At 44.6% G+C, this 22,676-nt stretch overlaps 1 protein-coding gene across 3 annotated transcripts in view; it reads right to left on the bottom strand.

Moving 5' to 3' along the window:
* LARGE1 (LARGE xylosyl- and glucuronyltransferase 1) overlaps positions 1-22,676 on the bottom strand; it is a 1,180,278-nt gene that overhangs the window by 590,085 nt on the left and 567,517 nt on the right. For all 3 annotated transcript variants that reach the window (XM_086953009.1, XM_086953010.1, XM_086953008.1), the window contains exon 4: positions 4,674-4,756. In XM_086953009.1, coding sequence (XP_086809135.1) covers positions 4,674-4,756 — 83 coding nt within the window. The remainder of the gene's footprint in view (positions 1-4,673; positions 4,757-22,676) is intronic.

The following is a 22,676-nucleotide window of genomic DNA, read 5'->3' as shown; positions in this document are numbered from 1 at the left end:
AAAAAGCATAAACAGCATGATATTGCACAGTGAATACTTTTTCCAATGGGCAAGTATTTGCAAGGCAGCTGTAAAAAAACTTTTTTAAAAAAACCTTAAGTGCATGCACATCCTTACTTTGTGAACAAAAAGTATAAATCCATGGTATCAACATGGCAAAGTAAAACAAATGAACTTCGAGGGGGAATAGTCGTTGCCTGTCATTCATGTAAACAGTCTCCCTAAACAAACAAGCATTTGCAATGCAATAGGCCTCGCATTAGTAAAAGTTTGAGCTATTAGCGTTGCTAATAATAATGCAATGCCAATAACTCAAACATTTAGTAATGCTAGAGCTATTCCACTGCAAATGCTATTATACCAATAGTAAAGAAATATATTTTTTTTCTAGTCCTTTACTTTTGGTATAATCGCGGCACCTGCGCTTTATTTATAAGTAAAGCGCTGGTGCCGCGATTATACCAAAAGTCAAGAAATAGATGTTTGCTTCTATTCCTTTACTTTGGTATAATCGCGGCACCCGCGCTTTACTTATAACATTAAAAGTAAAGCGTGGGTGCCGCGATTATACCAAAAGAAAAGAAATAGAAAAAAAATCTATTTCTTTACCTTTGGGATATTCGCGGCACCCGCGCTTTACTTATAACATCAAAAGTAAAGTGCGGGTGCCGTGCTTATACCAAAAGTAAAGAAAAACAAGTGGCGCGCGCGTCACAACTGTGTCTGGGCACAATCATTGCTCTTCCCACGGCCTATTGGTGTCTATTACGCGCTTGGTGCGCCTAAAAGACACCAATAGGCCGTGGGAGGAGATATGCGCACGCCTCTGGCCAATTGCGTGCAGTCTTTTACAATAAGATGTACGCAAAGGCCAATGGGGCTCGTGCGTGTGCGATTCCTACATCAACTTACATTCCCCGTTTTTCACCTCCAAAATGTCTAACGCTGCGCGACACTGCTGCGCAGTGCAACGCTTGGCGCGAGGCCTAAAAAGCCTTAAACATGATATTAAAACATCATTGTGTCAGTACAATAAGGATATAAAAGCACTTTCACTGACCCAGACTTCTGCAATGTGACAAACCAGCTACTTGAGTACCAATGAGAATGCAGAGGGAACAAAATAGCCATCTTCAAAATACCCTGGCTATGACAGGTAGGTCACTGAGCCAATGGCAAATCATGTAAAACCCATTAGGCTGAAATGGGATGACCCAAAGCCCACTCTCTCAGGACTACTTCTTTCACATATTATTTACACATTGGTATCATGAGTCACTAGCATAGTTGAAGCTCTCTGTAACGAGACCTAACAATTGAGATATTTCATAATTAGCGGCTGTGAGTTGAGCACAGGGCAAGATGGTAGAAAAAAGTAAAACAAGACAATGTAGGTTTGGAAACGGGTTATGAACGTGTTATAGTGCTTACATGAAAGTAGGACAGCGGTAATACAGCAATAGAATGGTTTGGAAAGCACATTAGTGCAGAAGTAGTTAGGGAAGTGCAGCAGCATAGAAACAAGTAAGTAGGAAAACACAGGAGTAAATAGAAAGGACTATGAAGCCCCATAGTCTCTAAATAGGAGAATAAGAAATTACAATAGTAAATAGAAGTGATTATGGAAGAGTAGATGTATATAAATAGGTTAGGAAATTAAAACAGTAAGTAAACCAAAGTGATCAGAAAAGTAAAGTAGCACTGAAAGCACAGTAGTAAACATAAGTGAAGGGGATAGGACAGCAGTATATAAATATGTTAGGAGAGTGTTATCAGGAAGGTGCAATAGCACATACATAAGCTATGAAAGTAAATTAATAAATGAACAGAAGTTAATAAAACATTACAGCAGTATTTAAGTAGAATTTTTATAAAGTGTAGTTGTTGGACCGGGCACCATTGGCGTGGGTCTCCCTTCCTTTTTTCGCTTTTGTCTCCTCTGTGGTTGCTGGTGTTAGATGCTCTGGGTGTTGTGCCACTGCCATTCAGTGCCACAGCTCGACTGCTCCCTCTTTGTGAATTGACTGTATGAATTGATATAATCCTAATTGACCCAAGGAGCATGATAGGACAGGCAAATTTAGTATGCCTGCGCTCCAAATGTTAACGTGCATCTTTTACTGACTATTATTTTTATCTTCCGTGTTTAAAACTACCCCTTTTGGGAAGTAGGTATTTTCTGGCCTAAGCCTTCTAGTGTGCTCTGCTGTTATGTGCATTAGATGTATGGTTTTGGAGGGTCAGGGCAGGCTGAGACCGACCTGGATTAAATGGAGAGATCTGAAGTTGGAGTATGGGAAGGGGTGACCCTTTGATCTGAGCAGAGCTGTGCCTGGCAAGGTGAATGATGGCTCCACCTCCTACTGTGCGCCAGAGGGCTGACCCCCTCTCCCTGAAAGGCAGGATGAGCATCGTAAATAAAGTGCTCAAGGACAACACCAAACTGGTTCTGGCTGGGTTCAGTGATTTGTGACTTTTCTGAGAATAAAGACTTTTGGGGTATAAAGATCAGTGCTGAAACCCCAGCATGGTGTGTTACTTCTGGATGTCAAGACGAACCTCTGTCCATGTAACGAGAGGGAAGGGACTCTGAAACATTCATCCATCATGCTGAAGCAACTACCCAAGGGCCTGATTTGAGCTTGCCTCCTGCTGAAGTCTCAGGGACATTAAACTTCACCTATCAGCCATCCGGATTCCTATCAGAGGGGGATTCTACTCGCAGGTGAGGCCTCTGTTGAGAATTCCGGAGCCTCTAGTTCTACTGTGGGGAACGCGGACTGAGAATCATCGCTATCGCCAGTGTGTAGTGTGGGCCGCTGCAGCTGAAGAACTGTGCTGCTGAGTACCTGCATTTGCTGTGCTACAAGAATCATTGCTATCACTAGTGTGGGCGCTGAGGAGCTGTGCTGCTGAGTGCCCGCACTTGCTGTGCTACGAGGACCATCGCTATCGCTAATATGGGCCGCTGCAGCTGAGGAGCTGTCCCGCTCAGTACCTGTATTTGCCGTCTTACGAGAATCGTCGCAATTACTATTGTGAGCCGCTGCAGCTAGTCACCACTTCGAGGATCTTGTTATCACCTGCGGGGGCGCTGGGTGCCCACCTTTAAGTCCAGTCCCAGGATTATCGCGAGCGCACGCGCGGACCGCTACAGCTGGGAGCTGTGACCGTTGCAAGTCCGCCTGTCATCACCGCGGCTTTTTTGTGAGGCTCCGTGCCATGCCCCTTTACATCTCAGGTACATTGATCATCACCGGGTGACGTGGTCCCCGGCCTCGAACTAATTTCGTTCCACACACTTTTGAGTCCTCTATTGCTTTTGAAGTTAATTAGTAATTATGTGCATTGTGGTTTCTTGATCGCTTTTGTGCCTTGTGTTAAGCCATAAAGATACTAATTTTTCTATAGCTACTTGTGTGGTGTTCCTTTGTAGTGTCTTCACTGAGTTATTGTGTACGGTCATAAATGCTTCACACACTGCTTCTGAGATAGGCTGGTCTGCTCATGCTACGTTACCACAGGGTTGAGCAGGGGTTATCAAAGGGTGTAGCCCCCTTACTCTGACTTAGGAAGAAGGATCCCTATTTGTACCTCGGCACCAGCCACAGCCAACTAGAGATCCCCATTTCTAACAGTAGTAGTAAATTAAACGTGGTTAGGGAAGTACAGCAGTATGCAAATAGGAGCTTAGGAAAATAAATACAGATGCAACTGAATAGAAGTAGTGAGTAAGGCACAGTAGTATTTTAACAGAAAGTTAGAAAAGTCCGATTGTGTACAAATTACATGAGGTTGTAAATAAAGCACAGTAGAGGACGTTATAAAAATGTATCCATGGAGGTGTTTAGGATAGCGAAGTAGCATATAAAAGTGAATTATTGCAAAAGAAGACTAACAGAAGAAACATAATGTAAAACAAACTATCGCTCAGTATTAATAAAGATGTTTGAGAGAACCTGAGTCATGACAAAAATGTATATAGCTGCAATGTCTGTCTGCATGACACGCTACAATGATGACCTCAAAATGAAGATGGTACAATAATCCAACCATAATGTGGATTAAAATCCCGACCCTAGCATCAAACTTTCCCCTACCTCAACCCCTACTGTTACTCTAGAATTTACCAGCTACATATTTTGTTCCTTTCCATCGCCCTTACAGTAAAACTTAATCCAAACCTAACCCCTTCAAATACTCTATTTCAACCAACCTCAGCCCAATAAATGTACTCATAAAGCAGGCATACGCCAATCGTTCTTGGCGTTATGTACATCTGGTGAAGAACTAGATTCTTACAACATTTATCTGTGCACATAAAGCTGGTTCAAAGAGTCTGGTCAGTCATAAACCTAATCTTTGATCTAATTCTGAAAGATACACTAACCCACACCTAAACAATGAGAAATACACGTTGTTTTTATTGGAAAAAAATAATTTGGAATGATTTTTCTTTTTTCTTCCACTATTGCCATTGAGGGGTTCGACGTTGTAAAATAGGTAATTGCACAAGTGCCTGAATTATAGTTTAGCAGAAAAAGTTTAAACTGAAGATTGAAAGCGTTCACGCAGACTTGGTCAGTCCGTCTTTTCACAAACACATATACATGATGTCTTTCCCATCTCCCTCCACCACCCTCACACATTTTCAGTTAGCCACTTTTCTTTACCTGTGGAACAGGACCGATTTGACCAGTGTGACGACATCGCGGCTGGCGTTGTAGCCTGCACACACAATTGCGACGTGAATGGTCTGTGGAGATAAAAAGGCACAAAAAACATTTCTTTAAATGACCAGCAATATGTCTGAAGCCACTTTTCTCTAGGAGTCTATGTTAAACAAACCCAAGTGGGTGTTGGCAAGGGCATCTTGCCTCATCTCACATACACAGTTAAACTAGTAACACATTGTATAAAAAAGGTTTACACACAATGCCCCCTCCTTTCTGGACTCCCTAGTGAAGTACTTGGGTCACTCATGTTACGCTACCCTCACTTTACTCTACTAGGAGACATGAATATGCAACTGGAATCGTGCGTCGACCCACATGCCACTTGTTTTCAACATACCCTAAATATCTTTGGACTGGCTCAATTAGTGACCGCTCCTACCCATCAAGCCGGCCACACTTTGGACGGTATTTGTTCCAACTTAAGTACAATGACTACGTCCCCACCCATTCCACAAATTTGGACCGACCATAGTTTCATTCCCTTTGACATTGAGCAACAAGTCCTAGTTTCATCAACAATAAAGCGCTGCCAACCCTTCTTCTCGGTAAACTGGAGAAAGGTGACCGACCGTATTAAGCTGGACTCCCAGCCACTGGCACCGGCCCCTAAGCTGGTGGGAGACGTATCGGTTGACTCTCGCAACTTCCACGTCTGGATGGATCAGATTATCTCGGAAAACTCTAATTCTAAAGGCGACCGTGTGAAGTGTCCCAGAAGGAAATTGAGCGCCCCATGGTACACCCAGGCCTTAACTGAGAGCCACCTTCTTTGTAGAATAAAAGAAAGGAAGTGGAGGAAAACATACGATGAGGCTTCAAGAGCCCTCTATGTTCAGCAGAGGAAATTATACCTCTCAAGCATAAAGTCCGCCAAAAAGGAGTATTACACAAAAGCTATCAATGACGCCCATCAGAAGTAAAAAACGTTTTTCTCCATCGTCAAATCCTTTACTCACCCCAAAGCTCTTCAGCCCGAAATCCCCCCTCTGAAACTCTGTGCAACCAAATTGCAGACTTCTTTGGGGAAAAAATTGCAATCATTCAAAAGGATTTCCCACCCCCCCCTGACCATTCCCACTCTTGGACCCCAGAAACAGGTAGGCGATCACCATCATTCCCTTTGCGGTTTCCAATTTGTCTCCCTCCAACAGACCCGCAAGGCGATTCTGGCCTGCAAATCAGGAGCACCAACTGACTCCTGTCCCCCTCGCATACTGCATCATTTAATTGAGGTAGTTAATCCTAACATCAACGCTATCATTAATGCTTCCTTAGACTCAGGGGTAGTGCCTAACGAATGGAAAAAGGCCATCGTGAAACCCCTGATGAAAAAGCAGAATAAATCCCCTACGGATCTGACGAACATGCGCCCCATCTCACTCCTGCCTGTTCTAGGAAAGATCACAGAACAGATAGTGTACTGGGAGCTAAAAGCATTTGGGGAGAACCATAACATTCTGCACCCACAGCAATCTGGCTTTCGCCCCAGCCACTCTACCGAAACGGCCCTGATAGAACTCTCCGATTCCATCAAGTTCCTGCAGGATGAGGGAAGGAAAGCCGTCCTCATCCTGCTTGATCTCACAGCAGCGTTCGATACAATCTCTCATGTCATCCTGATTGATAGGATGCGTGAGATTGGCGTGACAGACACAGCTTTGGCATGGGTAAAATCTTTCCTGACCAATAGGTCCCAATCTGTGTCTTTGGGTCCCTACCTATCCAGCGAAAGAACCATTACATCGGGAGTACCGCAGGGGTCCATATTAAGCCCATTACTTTTCAATATCTATATGGCACCCCTCCTGGCTGTGATAGAGTCTTATGGGATCCTTGCCACGTCATATGCTGACGACACCCAACTCGTCGTCTCTATCGACAAAAACTGCACGGATACAGAGCTGCAGTTTCAGAATTGTCTCACGGAGGTATTTCAGTGGTTGAATACAAACCACTTGAAGTGCAACAGCGGGAAAACTGAAATCATACCATTTGGGAAAGATTTACTCTTCTGCCCTAAGGATTGGTGGCCCAAAGATTCAGAGGCCCCGCCTAGTGCAGTGACTTCTGCTCGCAACCTGGGCGTGCAATTTGACGCAACCCTCTCCTTTGACGATCACGTCAGGATTACGGCCAGTTGCTGTTTCGGACTCATCAAATCTCTAAAAAAAAAATTTGACTTCCTCCCCATTGCTTCTAGGAAATCGGTCGTGGTTGCATTAATACTCTCCCGACTCGATTATTGCAATGGGCTGATGGCCGGAGTGAAAAAGTCCACCCTGAAGAAGTTGCAAAGTGTACAGCACGCTGCTGCAAGATTAGTGTTAACACTACCCAGGAAATCTTCAGCCTCAGCAGCATTAAATTGTCTCCACTGGTTGCCTCTGCATAAGAGAATCCTTTTCAAACTCTTACTAACAGTTTTTAAAGCCCTGAAAAACATAGGTCCTAAATACCTCGCCAACCGTTTTATCCACTATGACCCCGCACGCTGTCTGAGATCCTCAGGGACCAACCTCACCAAGATCCCAAGGTATAAATATAAAACCAGGGGTGGAAAAACTTTCACAGTCCTTGCTGCAAGGGCTTGGAACAACCTGCCCGTAAACCTCAGACTGATTGAGACTGAGAGTCTTCTCAGGAAACAACTGAAGACTTGGGTCTATCAGCAATCCGATACCTATGTAATGGCAGCCATCTAGATCCTTTATCATCCAATCTCATACACGCTCGCTCAGCGCCAAGATGCTCCTTCCGGAGCGAAAGGCTGCGCTTAATAAATACCCACAAACACAAACAAACACACAATAATAATTAATGTTGCATATTGCATGCCATTAAAAGCTAATATTTTATTTATTGAAAGGTTTCCACCAGAGAAAATTAAGGGGGAGGGAAACAGTACAACAAAAATGGACATCTGATTCTGGTAGCACAGATAGGGACTGAGGGAAAACACGACGGTACATATACAAAGCATATTTGAAAGTAGCATTAGGGCCGTGTGCTTGGATTAGAAAGGAATATTTCACATCTAGTCAGAAACTAGTATGAAACAAATTTCAGCAGCCCTCTAGCTGAGTCCTAATAAGGACAAACTAAAATAAGTTTCATAAAACCTACTGACTTCAATTTTCAGTGATGATGAGATGGTCCTAAGACATGGTCTACCCCTACAATCACACTGACATCTTACTCTCTTCTGTAATGTCTCGGGTTAGGAGATGGAGAGCAAAGTAGATACACCATACTTTTCAGAGCGAAATTGCCATTTTGAGGAGGGCCAAAAAACAACTAAAATGTTTCTCCACATAAGAAACAAAACACACAAACATGAATAAAAGTCGCCATCTCAATCAACTGGGTGTCACACACTACTCTTAAAGATACCAAAAAATTGAATGCATATCACATCTTACCACCAAATCAAGGTTCATGGGCACATATAGGTTACCAAATCTGAACAACATAATTGATAGCCAAATATGGGATTAATCAACAGATCTTGTTAGAAATAAAATCTGGGGTTAGGGACCAAACTTCTTCTTGAGAGAGTCTGGCCCCATCCACCATGCACAGTCGTATTATGACTGCAGAAACCCCTTTCTAACCTTGTGATAAGGCCAGAATGTTTAGGTATTCTGAGATTAGGCTGAATATATTTTAAAAAATCAGCGTACATTGTGTTGTGCAATTTAGGAGTCAACACCACCAAATCTGCAGTCTGCAACCATTCATCTGAATTTGGCCTCACCCACATTGCAGACTCCCCTTTGGAACTTCAGTCTCAACAACTGCCTTCTGTCGACCCCGTCTCTACAGCTGATCATTCCAAAATTACTTTACCTCAATGTCACCAGATACGTAAATTTCACTATAACCACTTACAACAAAGTCGGGAGGATAACACGTCTAGCTTGCAAAACATCATAGAAAAATGACTTTTTCCACCATTAAAGGAGCACGCCCTCCTGGATGGCAACCACTTCTCCAGTCATCCCTTCAAATGGTGTTAACTATATTAACTCAATTGATTGCCTCTATGAAAGACCCTTGAGATGGCCAACCCTTAAACCTTCCGGTTAAATCCCATCACAGTGGAGCGGCTTCTGAAATCACCAACCGTGGATTTTATTGTTTGTTCTTTCCCATTGACTGCTTCTAGAGACATTTTATCCAAACAGATCACACTTGAACAATCATATTGCGTTTTGTCGTACAGTGCCTAGCAGGCGTGAAGGACTTGCGATTGGTAAAATGGTAACTGCAGCTCAAGTAATACGAGAAATGTAAAGATACAGCTATGTACAGAGTGTGTAAATAATACAGCCATTTAGCCCCCTGCTAAGTGCTCCACGTGTTGACAAGCAAGGCACCTGGATGAAGAGAAATGGAAAGGTAGGTGAAGACGTGGTATGGATATTAACGACGAGAACATGCTGAAGGCGGCTCTATTGGTTGGTATTGTATTTTGGAAATACCAAGAGAAGATTTGTTTGGATTTTATTAGGCCCATGGCTCGCTTGGGGAGATGAAGCTAGATTGCTGTTGATTATAAGTGGAGTTGTTAGGAAGAGAAACAGTAGACCCACCATCAGTGCCTTGCAAGGGATGCTTCAGAGAGCAAGGTTCCCAGCAAGCATCGTTGCGCATAATGAGATGGTTAGGATATGCTGTACTGCATGAGACAGTGCCACACGGATGACTCCTTTTGATAGACTGGGGGGTAGGGAAGCAAGAACCAAGTTAGAAATTCGGAGAAGTTATATCTCAAGTTGGCAGCGAGCTGGTGACTGGGCGAAGGCAAGCCTGACAGCGGAGAGATCGTGTGTACACATAGAAGAATGCTCGGCAATGGAACACGAGGAGAAGCCCTTTGTATTAGAGAAATGTGCTAGGTAGTCAAGAGAACAAGGGTGGAACCAAGAAGAGAGTTGGTAATGGGAAACGATGGAGGATTGATGATGGAGAAAAGATAGGACATGGTGGCTGCATAAGAGAAAGTGGGGCAAATGGAGGTGCAACGGAGGTCTAAGATTGAGAAAAGATGGGCAATGTACGAGGGGCTTAAGGCAAGACGTTTGCCAGTAAGGCTGAAGTAGAGCATCTTGTCCTAGTTTTTATACCTGCAGTAACGGTGTTGTTTTATTATTGTAATAAGCAAAGAAGAGTTGTTATGATGTTCTTTTCAATATCATATTGTCCAGGCTGGGCTCAGCCTAGCAGTGGCCAAGAGCCATGGTTCTTAACCTTTTGAATTCTGTGGCCCCCCAATGTAATCATTACTGGTATTTGGGGACCCCCAGTGAATCGGTAATGGAATCTGGGGAATCCCAGAGGGTCAATATTAAAATCCGGGGACCACGGCCTAAGCAAGTTTTATCATTTGTACTGCAAACTAATATAAAAAAATACAGAAACAAGAACTCATCAAATAAATACACAAATTCTGAAATATTTTATTTAATTCCCAAATATATTTTATAAAATTAATACATAAGAGCAAAGGTGCACCACATAAATCTAGAAATCGGATATCAATAGTCACAGAAGTGAGTTTCTTATAGTTGTGATTTTCTTTATTCCAAAAAACAGGACAGGTGTACAATCAAAACACGGTTGCTTGCAGCCGACGCGTTTCGTCCTCATAGGACTTCTTCAGGGCAAGGTCCTTGGAAAATGTGCATGTACGAAGGAGGATTTTCTTAATGAAGGTGCGTGTCCAGACGATCTTTAGATGCAATATATTGAAAAGCCAATGGGTCGTCTATATATGCAGTATTGGAGTCACTGTATGTATCCTATTCAAAGTATTAAAATTCTGCAAGTAATCCTTGCTAATTCTAGACCCTGGGTCTAGGAAGGAAGCCGAACCTCTACGAGATGCGGTATTAAGGAGGAGGATGTGAGACTTTACAGACTTTATTAAGAGTCTACCCTGATGGAATATCTTTCCTTCAGTTCATCCTCCTCCAATATTTCCAAATCCATACCAGAATTAGCAAGGATTACTTGCAGCCACCTTTCGTCCCCCACTTCTTTTTTTAGGACTTGTGTCCTGTGCTTATGTACTGCACTCCCCGCACGGCCATCGCTGCACCTAGGAAGGACAGAACCGGTAGTGTTCCAGTGCTGTACAACCATGCAGCACTTCAATCACGAAAGCAAAGCCCCCTGTGCTATTCGGCTCCTGAAGGTCAGATACAACTGAGACAACACACCTCAAACCCTAGAAGCAGCTAGTACGGAGGTACAATCAGGGCTTCAAGTGTGCCGGGTCCTGCCGGTGCTCAGCAGGTGCTGAGACAGGTCCCTATCGGGCTCTCCATTTTAGCCCTCACCCTCAGGGTAAAAACAGAATAATCTACACTCTGCAGGAGTTCCACCCTTCACTGCCTTTGATGTAACTACAAAGAGACTCGCCATAGCTCTTTCAGTCTCATCATTTTAGAACTGAACTATTTTCAATGTTATATACAATAAAGCCATAGTTGGTGCTTATTTATCTTACGCAACTAACAACCATTGTAAAAGCCAATAGTCTTGGCTTATTGTAGGTGTTATGTAATTTGATGTATTATATACCTGGAATGGATGCAACGACAGAAGCGGCAAAATACCAGTCGGGAAGCGCACTATGCTAAGCACAGATTTGTGGCTTACGTGTTTGTAAGCAGTTACATTTGTAGTGATGGTCACGTTCTAGTCTTTGTAAATTATGTGTTTCCACCAGCCAATCTGTAAGGGCTGGCTTCAATACCCACCCACCGATCACAGGTGTCACCGGTCAGTTTACCCTGCGAAAAAAAGGGGCTGGGTGCACGTGCCCTGAGCCAGTTCTAGAATGTATGCCACTGTGTCTGCAGGGTCATTATAACTGCATGGGGGCCTAGGGCTCTGACCCTTACATCGGTTATGCCCCTTTGAGAAACTCCCGAGTTTTTTCGTTTCACTTAAAACCCTGGGTACAATAATGGCTCTGTCAATGCACCTTTATTCCGACTAGAAACGTGTTTTGTATTGTAGCTTCACCAGATCACCCACAAAGCCCTCATATCCACTTGACATCCAGCACACCCTGTTGCTGCAGTATTGAGACCCACACAACACTACTATGGCACACCCTGTGACGTCAGCGCGGAGACTTAAGTCATCTCTACCGACGCATTTCGTCTTTACCGACTCCCCTCATCTCAAACTTGCGTCATCATTTCCTACAGTTGCAGCGAAAAATCAGTTGCGCGTATAACACTCAGCTCTTCCAGTGCAACTCTAGCCGTACCTATCCACCCATACCTTTTCATTACTGGTACTTCCAATCACCCTACACTCACCTGGACCAGTGCTATTCCAGAACTGGGCTCTCCGTCGGAATGGCATCGTATGTCAAACCTGACCTCTGACCTCTTCTAGTACTATGCCAAGACCCAACACAGCAAAACTTAAAAGGTGATGGACTGAATGTTGCACATTGGCAAAACATTCTCCCCAGTCACAGATCTGGGTTAAATCCATCGTTATTTTGTTCACCACGCATCCCCAGTTCAGACATGGCCTGATGCACATCAGTCTTGACCCTGTGCCTCATGGGAACAGTCCAGCCCGAACTGCCAAGCCATGTCTTCCCTGGACCGGAATCAAGCATCCTAGGACCAGTTTCTGGCTATCAGCCGTCATCAGCCAGGGTAGCTTGACTCCAGTGGCGTAATGAGCACGGGACCCACGTCTGGGCATACCCTTCCCACATAGGGCGAACAGCAAAACACACAAGGTGATGGACGGAATGTAGCACATTGACAAAGCAGTCACCCCCAGTCACAGATCTGGGTTTAATCCATCGTTATTTTGCTCACCACGCCACCCCAGTTTAAACATGGCCATATGCAAATTAATCTTGACCCTGTGCCTCATGGGAACGGTCCAGCCCGAACTGCTGAGCCATGTCTTCCCTGGACCGGAATCAAGCATCCTAGGACCGGTTTCTGGCTATCAGCCGTCATCAGCCAGGATAGCTTGACTCCAGTGGCATAGTGAGGATGGGACCCACGTCTGGGCGTACCCTTCCCACATAAGGTGAACAGCAAAACACACAAGGTGATGGACGGAATTTAGCACATTGGCAAACATTCACCCCCAGTCACAGATCTGGGTTTAATCCATCATTATTTCCCCTTTGGTATCGCTTTGTTTACCCTAAGTTGGCAGGGTATGCCCAGATGTGGGTCCCTTAATCACTTTGCCACTGGATTCAAGATAACCTGGCTGATGAGGGTTATGAACCCGAAACCGGTCCCAGGATGCTTGTTTCCGGTCCAGGGAAGACATGGCTTGGCAGTTCGGGCTGGACTGTTCCCATGAGGCAAAGGGTCAGACTGATTTGCATATGGCCTTGTCTGAACTGGGATGGTGGAGTGAGTTAAAGAATGATGATGGATTAAACCCAGATCAGTTGACTGGGGGTGAGTGTTTGATTTGCTCAAACGCTCCGTCCAACATCCCCTTTGAGACCCCACACAGGGCAGGGCACTCTTATTACTTCAGGGGGAAATTATATATACGCAACTCTATCAAAGCACTTCAATCTAGAGTTTATCCTGTGGCCTGCTGGCTACCTATAGCCGTCCTGCAGCAGCACACCCCAGTATTTAGACAGGTGTCCCAGAACCCTTCCATGGGGTGTGCTGCTGCAGGACGGCTATAGGTAGCCGACCAGAGGGTGTGTGAGATGGTGCGGGAGCATGTTTGTGAAGGTGTCATCTTAAGCGGAGTCACGCATGTGAAGGAGGCTAGGTGGCGAAAGGGAGCTGGCCCCTAAAGGCTTAGCTGAAGCCACGGAATATCATCATTAAAGCCTTCTTTCCATGTGCAGAGGCGGTAGACCCACTGTTGCTCCCTAATGTGGAGCGGCCTGCTGAGGTCTGTTTTATGTTTTTTCATTACTTCAAGATCCACCAACTTGAGATCCGTGTCTTTATGATTTTTTTCAAGAAAATGTCATTTTCCTTCAGGCTTAACGGATCTAGCCATATTAAAGTGGAGAGTGATCGTCATCACCCCACTGAGTGGAACCCTCTAGCCATAGTGTAGTAAGAGTTGAGCCCGTTCTTTCATGGTCCTGATGAATGCCGCGGACCCAGTTGGGCCTTTAGGCAGAAACAGGTTGACCTCATTCACGGCGGTGGGGGGACATTGATATCCCCATTTCACCGATCACCCTATTTTAATCCACCCTATGGATGCCAGCACTATTAAAATTTAAGCTGACACCTACAATGGCCTTTTAATCCACTTCTTTTTCATGGGCCCCCACTTAGTTTAGAAGTGCATCCCTGTCGTCAGGTGTATGCCCGCCCTCTATCAAACCAAGTTTTTAGAGGGTGAGGACTGGTCTATGATGAAGCAAGACACCAGGTGGTTTGTGAGGCCAGTCCTTCACTTTTTGTGAGATGCCTGCACTCACAAATTTAAAACTGCACTAACACTAGCGATACTACACTGGGAGCGGCATATTGTGATACATAGTTTATGTTGGAGGCTGCTGTCCTCCAGCACCCCGTGCCTCTGGTTCCCTCACCCCAGATTGTATCTAGTCTTTGTGGTTACAAGCATCTTACTGTCACAGGTGTAACCTGGGAAACATCTTACTGTCACAGAAGTAATCTGAGAAACATTTTACTGTTGGAGGAGTAATGTGAGAAGCATCTTACTGTCACAGGAGTAACCTGAGAAACATCTTACTCTCAGAGGAGTAACATGAGAAGCATCTACTGTCACAGGGATACCATAAGAAGCATCCTACTGTCACAGGTGTAACCTGAGAAACATCTTACTCTCAGAGGAGTAACATGAGAAGCATCTACTGTCACAGGGATACCATAAGAAGCATCCTACTGTCACAGGTGTAACCTGAGAAACATCTACTGTCACAGGAGTAATCTGAGAAACATCTTACTGTGACAGGAGTAACCTGAGAAGCATCTACTGTCAAAGAGGTACCATAAGAAGCATCCTACTGTCACAGGTGTAACCTGAGAAACATCTACTGTCACAGGAGTAATCTGAGAAACATCTTACTGTGACAGGAGTAACGTGAGAAGCATCTACTGTCAAAGAGGTACCATAAGAAGCATCCTACTGTCACAGGTGTAACCTGAGAAACATCTTACTGTCACAGGAGTAAAGTGAGAAGCATCTTACTGTGACAGGAGTAACCTGAGAAGCATCTTACTGTCACAGGAGTAATCTGAGAAACATCTTACTGTGACAGGAGTAACCTGAGAAGCATCTTACTGTCACAGGAGTAATCTGAGAAACATCTTACTGTGACAGGAGTAACTTGAGAAGCATCTTACTGTCACAGGAGTAAACTGAAGACATATTTGTGTTACAGGAGTGACCCTCAGGCATCTTATTGTCTCACAAGTGTCTCTAAGAACCATTACTATTGAATGAGAGATCCTGAGGCATCTTACTGTCCCATGAGTGACCCTGAGATATATGCCCATCATAGGACTGAGCCCAGAACATCTCACTCTCAGAAGAAACCCAATAGCCCCCCAGTTGTAACATCGAAAGAGAGCCCTCTGGCTGTTTTACTATCATAAGGATGAGCCTGAGAAAACTTCTTACAGGAGACAGCCAGGGGCATCTTGTGAAAGTCCTGACCCTCTGACATCTCATCACACCAGTGACTCTGGGTAGTGCTTTGAAATGGATAAAAAAAGGGTGAGTGCGCGTGTTTTTTAGTGGGGCTCTAAAAGGGGTGTGGTCAAAGAGGCGTAACTAGGAATCTTCTTCAAAAGGCGTGGCCAATTTAATCAAAGGCATCGCTTAAAACATGCAAACTAAAATCGTGTTTTTTTTAGACAGCGTCTCTGGGCAAATTACCAGTGGCGGCTCCTTAACATGGGCTTCAGGGCGCAGGCCCACCCCTTGCCTCCGCCAACAACTGCTAATTATTTGACTTAGCAGTGTTCATGAAAACAGACTAGCCCTCTTGGCCGCTCCGGGCTCCTGAACACTGATATAAGAGGGGGGCTGAAGCACGATCCATCTAAGGGGTGCGTTTTAAAAACACACAACTGTGTAGGTAAATGTCTGAGGGGCGTAATTCAACTACCATTCCCTCTCACTCTATTTTATTTAGCAGACATGCTGTGCATGCCTCTGGCAGCACAGTTGATCTGCTACAATGGGGCTGTCCAGGATCACAACAGTGCATCTCTGTGGCCAATGCGGAGCCACATAGAGCAGGAGGGGCGGGATCACCAGCCCTTTCCCTTAAAGCTGTACTTCCATTTGTATCAAGAAGCTGGAAATGGGCTTGAGGTGGGGCTTCCTCTTTGTTATCCTGGCCCTGCTGCTCTGTTTGGCTTTCCGGGTATCATGCTTTGATTTTTCTGATATCAAGGTCGGGAATCCTGCTCTGCCGTCACCCTGAGGCTTCCGAGAAGCCAGCAGAGGAAGCGAGGAAAGTAAAAGAAAAACACCAAGTGCCTTTTCTGTGTGCATGTGTAGTGAGTGAATGAGACTAGGTGAGAGAAAGTGGATTAGAGTGTTTTAGAGTGTCAATGAGAGTGAATGTGAGTGAAAATCAGAGTGTGTGCCCGAGTAAGGATAAGTGGAAATGATGCAAAGGAGTAAATGAAGTTATGTGAGTGGCTTAGGAGTGAGTGAGTGAGTGAGGGAGAGAAAATGGAGTGAGAGAGGGAGACAAAGTGGAGGGAGTGGGACTTTGTAGCGTAGCTATCAATGGTGCAGCAGGTGCAGTTGCATCAGAGCCCAGAAGTAAACAAAAACCCTCCCCGAGCACACAAAAGTAAAATTCTTATTTAAATTTCAGTGTCCATACATTTCTTCTTCTGTCCAAATCGTGTTTCCTTCTATTGGTACAGCACTCCAGTCTGTACGCCCAGATCATACAATAATGTATTCATCCAACATAAATTGAATCATTGGCAGCCGACCCAGCTTAACTTCTGAGATCAGACGAGATCAGGTGCTTTCAGGGTGATCAGGTGCTTTCAGGGTGATCAGGTGCTTTCAGGGTGATCAGGTGCTTTCAGGGTGATCAGGTGCTTACAGGGTGTTATGGCTTAAGCCATACCACCCTGAAAGGACCTGATCTCGTCTGATCTCAGAAGTTAAGCAGGGTCGGCTGCCAATGATTCAATTTATGTTGGATGAATACATTATATTGTATGATCTGGGCGTACGGACTGGAGTGCTGTACCAATAGAAGGAAACACAATTTGAACAGAAGACGAATACATTTATGGACACTGAAATTTAAATAAGAATTTTACTTTTGTGTGCTCGGGGAGGGTTTTTGTTTGATTTACTATCTGCACATGCAGGTAGAAGTAAAGTTGTTTGGTAACCAACTCTTCTTTCCCTAAGAGCACCTGCTTAGAACAATGATTGAATTGATATTGTGGCCTAGATACTCAGTAGAGCGCCTTTCCTTTACCCGGTTACCTATCAGCTTTGAGAGCCCAGACGGATTTGTGAGAATTAGCAAGTGTGAGAGTGTGACTTAGAGTGAAGGGGTGAGGGAGTATGAGTGAGTGTGAGCAATAGAAGGCACAATTAGACAGCTCCCAACCACTAAAGGAAACGCAGGTCCACCTGAAAATGACAGGAACAGCAGCAACATTGGCTAAAATGTGCAGCATTGAGAGCACCGCTGTCTGACCAGAACAAATGTGTCTCAAGAATAGCAAGGCATACTACTAGTGACCTAGGAGGCAGACAACCACTGGCAGTGTGACCCGCTGGCGGTACAAAAGGGGGTGGTAATGGACGGAGCATCTGAACCAATCAAACACTCACACCCAGTCAAAAGATCTGGGTTTAATCCATCACCGTTCTTTAGCCCACTCTGCCACCCCAGTTCAGACATGGCTATATGCAAATCAGTCTGACCCTGTGCCTCATGGGAACAGTCCAGCCCGAACTGCCAAGCCATGCCTTCCCTGGACCGGAAACAAGCTTCTGAGGACCGGTTTCTGGCATTCCAGCCGTCTTCAGCACGGCTTGCTTGACTCAAGTGACAAAGTGAGCAAGTGACTCACGTCTGAGCATACCCTGCCACACTTATGGCGGCCAAAAGCGGTACAAAAGTGACCCGCTCCGGCATCATTTCATCATAGAGATGACCCCTGTGCAATGCTTAATTTGAGCCGGTGATTTCTGGTGCTGGGCACAAGCACTTCATTATCAGCACCAGCGCTTGTGACAATCTGCCAGGATGGCGCTTTTAAAAAATTTAGCGATGACCACAACAGTTAATTATTAATTCAATATACATTAAAAAATGACTATTACCTGCTGCCCACGCCATTCTTATAGCTTTGGGGGCCTGAAATAGTATGATTTGTCACACCTGTAGGTTGTGATGGTTAGTAGTTGTGTTGTTGCTATCATTGGCTGCATAGCAGGGGCAATGTGTAGTGCAAGCTGCAGGGGCCACCTGACAAGAGCCTGGGGATGGTTATCGCCTCAAGAATGGACTATTGCAATGCGCTATTCATTTGCATTCAAAAAGCTGCTTAATTCCTTCCATGCCTGTGTCGGAACCACTCCGTCGCGAGCCCGGGTGGAGTGCGCTCATGACGGAGTGGTTCTGTCACGCTGCGGCCGCTCCGCCCACGTGGCATGGATTCCCCGCCTGTGCGGGCAAATTAGTGCATGGGGGCGGAGCCGTGACTGAACCACTCCATCATAAGCACAGCGCGCCTGTGGCTCAAGACGGAGTGGTTTCGTCACAAGCATGGCGGCGCCGCGCGACCCCCCCCCCAGCACCGCCGCAGAATTACCGCCGCAGCCAAGGGGTTAAATAAACTCCAAGCCCTCCAAAATACAGCAGCTCGCCTGCTCCTAGGTATTTCCAGACATAATTCTGCTTCCAAAGTGCTGGTTCAGTTACATTGGCTGCCCGTGGCTAAGGGTATCACGTTTAAGTCTTTACATAATCAGGGCTCATTCTATTGGTCACAAGGCTTTCAACCTTATGTTCCAACGAGATTTCTTTGCTCATCTTCCAGTGGCAATCTCGTAGTCCCTAGATTCAAAAGAGTTAGATGTAGGAGGGGGGTAAGAGCTTTGTCACAACCAAGGCAAGCCTGTGGACCACAGCGCTGCGTCAACTCTTAAGAATACATCAAACTTGCTGGAATTCAGGAAGAGCTTAAAAACCTGGTTAATCAACCAGAAAATTATTCATCCATTCCTAGAAAGTCTTGTCTGCTGCAGCTTCTTGAGGTCTAGCGCCTAGACAACCTAGGGTATTAGTAGCGCTTCATAAATCTTATTTTCATTTAATTTCACATATTAAGCACTGCCCTGGATCGCACAGAACATAACACGAATGAACCCCCACAAACCGTTCTACAAAAGTGACCTCTGAGACAACACCATCGTAGAAGGAATCCTTCATTGCATCATCACAGGAGCCATCCCTGATATGGCGGATCACCATGGCAATGAGCTAGGATGCAGGACACATATCATAGGTTCATGACTAACGAAAGGGACCTTTTTAGGGCGAGTCTACCAGACAGCGCAGGCATCTTATAGCAAAACATGTGTTGTGGGATTACCAAGAGTTTATAACCCACTAATCGCTTACCATTGGTTGTTTTTTGTTTGTTTGTCAGTCTAATTTGCTTGCTTTTTATTCAATGGCTTTCTTTGTCTCGCTGACTGGTTGGTGTCTATCCTCACTGCTCACTTTTTCAGAACTACTTATTCTCTGTTGCTTAGGACTGCATGAAACTGCATGTGCTTCCTGCTCTCTCCCTTTACACTGCTGCCCCCTTGTACACTACTGCAAGCTCTGCCTGATATGCTTCTTCCCCTCACCAAACCCCCTTTGCTCTGTGTTGCTTTCTCCATTGTGTTATTTATCTCCGCCCTCCCTTTTGCTTGTCCTTTGTGCGCTGCTTTCTCCTCCCCCTCCACCCACTACCCCCACTCCATGTTGCTTCCCATTCTTGCCCCCCACCCTCTCAGTCCTATGTTTTTAATATTTTTTGGGAGGGTCAGGCAGCAAAATGCTTCCAACATCCCCGCTTTAAAAAAAAAATCGCTTTTGTCCTACTTTAGACACACACACACTTTAGCATTCCATCTCAGAACAATACATTTAAAAGAATGCGCCCACATCAGAGCATCTCCAAAAGGCATTAGAAAAGCAAATAGGTTCCAAAGGTAAGACCGATTGGCTTAGAAACTGCTTGTTGAGGTAAATACTCAGCATCCACATCATGGTTGCTTAAAATAATAAAACTACATATAGGTATATATAAAAATTAACATGTTAGGCCTTGCATAGACACAACTTGTGCTGTCTCTCCAGACTCTTGTATAATATTTATTGATTAATGTGCCATTCACATTTCGTTTCGGCCCACCACAGCATGGAGCAATGCGTCAACCCCCCATCAGCCACTTGTACACATCTGCCTAAAGAGGATTCCACTTTAGTGCCAGAGCTGGAGAGACAATTCTGCTGACACCGTGTTTTTTTTTACATTTATTTTTGCTATGTGGCCGCCTTCCTTTTTTTAAGCAAGAAGGGTAGCATTTTTACTTTTTATTACTTTAAATGTTTGATGCCAAATTCATCTGTTTGCAATTCTCACTAAAGTAAACAGTAAACCCTATTAAGGTCCTTCATCAAAAAGCTTACTTCTTTCATCTCTTCACTCTCCACTTCACACATCAATAATGCCTTTGAATTTTCTGAAATGTCAGCATCAAAGATGAATCATTCTGTTATAATAGACGTTAACCCAGGCATTGATTTGGTGGGGGAGGAAATGTTGGATAATACATCTTCCGCATATAGAGATACGCAGTGCGCTTCGCTTGGCATGGATGCGACAGTCAGAATCCTGTGGCTTCCCCTTTCAAAGATACCCATCATGGGCACCTGTAATGTTATCGGGAGCTGCCCAGTGGGAGATCCCATTATAAGCCTCTATCTCAAGGGCTATTGGCCGCGCAGACCGTGTTTGAGGTAGCTAATGGGATCTCTGCAGTCTAGTCATTGATATTAAAGTCGCTTTTCATAGGAAGTCACACGAATGATGGTCAGCTGCATCAGAGGTGAAGTCTACAACAAATGTATGTCAATGGTTAACTCCTCTGTAGCTGGAAACTCTCTGTATTGTTCCTTTGGTCACATAAAAATAAATACAAAAGAAAATACAAGGAAAAAACAAAAACAAAAAAAAACAAAAAAAAAATTCAGTGGTATTATGAATGTTTGCCCCAAAGTCCCTTCCAGGACAGCCTGCTGCCTCAGTGTCAATTTCTTATTGTGTGTCTTGCCCTGGGAGCAGTTCTCTAATTCGCAGATGTATCGTATCAGGAGTTATTTGAATAAGGACCCGGCCTCTAGATAAACATTCCCTTGACAAGCAGATCACTAATGAAATACACAGGATGATTGGCTGCAACAAAGGCTACCATGTTCCAGCGCCAGGAAACCTTTCGGTGTCAGTGCGCTATACAAGAATCCCCTAAGATAAGATAAGATAAGATAAGATAAGATAAGATAAGATAAGATAAGATAAGATGTTTCATGTCCTCTTTTAGGAATCACATGTATGGTGGTAATTGTTTCGGTTTACCTCATTTGCTGCTCTCCCATCCTTCCCTTTATTTGGTCATTCCTATCCCAGGCCTTACTTTATTGGCGGGAACCCGGTTTCATATTTCCCCACACTTGAAGGCTCTTCATTGGCTTCCAAAACAACAAGTATTTGCAATGAAATAGTTCTCGCATTTACGAGAGTTTGAGCTATTGGCATAGTAAATGACAATGTCTAGGCTGTGGGAGGTTACAAAATGAGACACAGAGGTACTAAGGAGGGATTACTGAGCCTATTGACCAATGAACAGCCACAGTTCACAGTAGTCACTGACACAAGCCAATGAAAAATATGGGCAGAGAGTGGGCGGAGCTTCAAGTCCCTACCTGAATACAGCATGCCTCACAGAGCAGCGCATGCACTGCCCAGGCTCGACCTAAAAAGGATTCTTTTCAAAACACAAATAAAAAAACTGTTATTTTTAATTTTGTAAAGGTTTTTCCTTGGGTCTTTTCTGTGACCTTAAAAGCAGAAAAAACACAAATTTGTTTTGATTTGATTTCATTTTATTTGTAAAGCGCACAGCTACTCTGTAGAGTGTCCTTGTGCTGGTTTCAAGGCTACCTGCACAAACAAAGGGTGGAGCTACAGCTTGTTGAAACATCCAGGTTTTTCGTTTTTGTTTTTTTAGATCAACGTTACTCCAAAGGAAGTTTATCCCAGACTACTGAGTCGAAATAGGAGTAAGAACTGCCTCCAATTGTACCTCGACAGATCTTAGGGATTCTGGCCAACCGACTAGTGAAAGAACAGAGACTGCTCGAAGGGGAATATTCTTTAATCCTTTCCCGGAGATCGCCTGTCCGGTGGAAAGCAGGGCTTTGTGTGCACGGATCAGTGTTTTGAAAATACTTTTTTTTTATATTGTAAGAAAATGAAGAACCTTCAAGTGTGGAGAAATATGAGACCTTGGGACCACCAGCGTCAAGGTGTCTTGGTGTGCAAGAATTTAAAGGAGGGAGGGTGCTGGACAGGGTGATCAGACGTCCCATGGTCACCCCTAAAATGAACTACATTTTTTCCAGGCACCTCCATGAATGTTGCTACTGTCCCAAGTTCATCTCTAGAGGAATCGGCTCTTTCTCTATCCTGTGAGAACATATTTTTCACCAGCATCAATAATAGTACTATCTCCTAGGTTTTTGTTTTCTGAACATGGATGAGCGTGTCTAAGATGGAGGGATAGTCTATTCCTCTGGAGGTGACCTTGGGATAGTAGTGACATTCTTGGGGAGGCCAGGAAAGGCAGTTCATTTTAGAGGCTACCGTGGGACCGCTGGTC

This window comes from Lissotriton vulgaris, chromosome 1_2 (genome assembly GCF_964263255.1).
Source record: "Lissotriton vulgaris chromosome 1_2, aLisVul1.2, whole genome shotgun sequence".
NCBI classification, from domain to species: domain Eukaryota; kingdom Metazoa; phylum Chordata; class Amphibia; order Caudata; family Salamandridae; genus Lissotriton; species Lissotriton vulgaris.
Note: the sequence above shows the minus strand (reverse complement) of the source record. Positions and strands in the feature narration are given on the sequence as shown.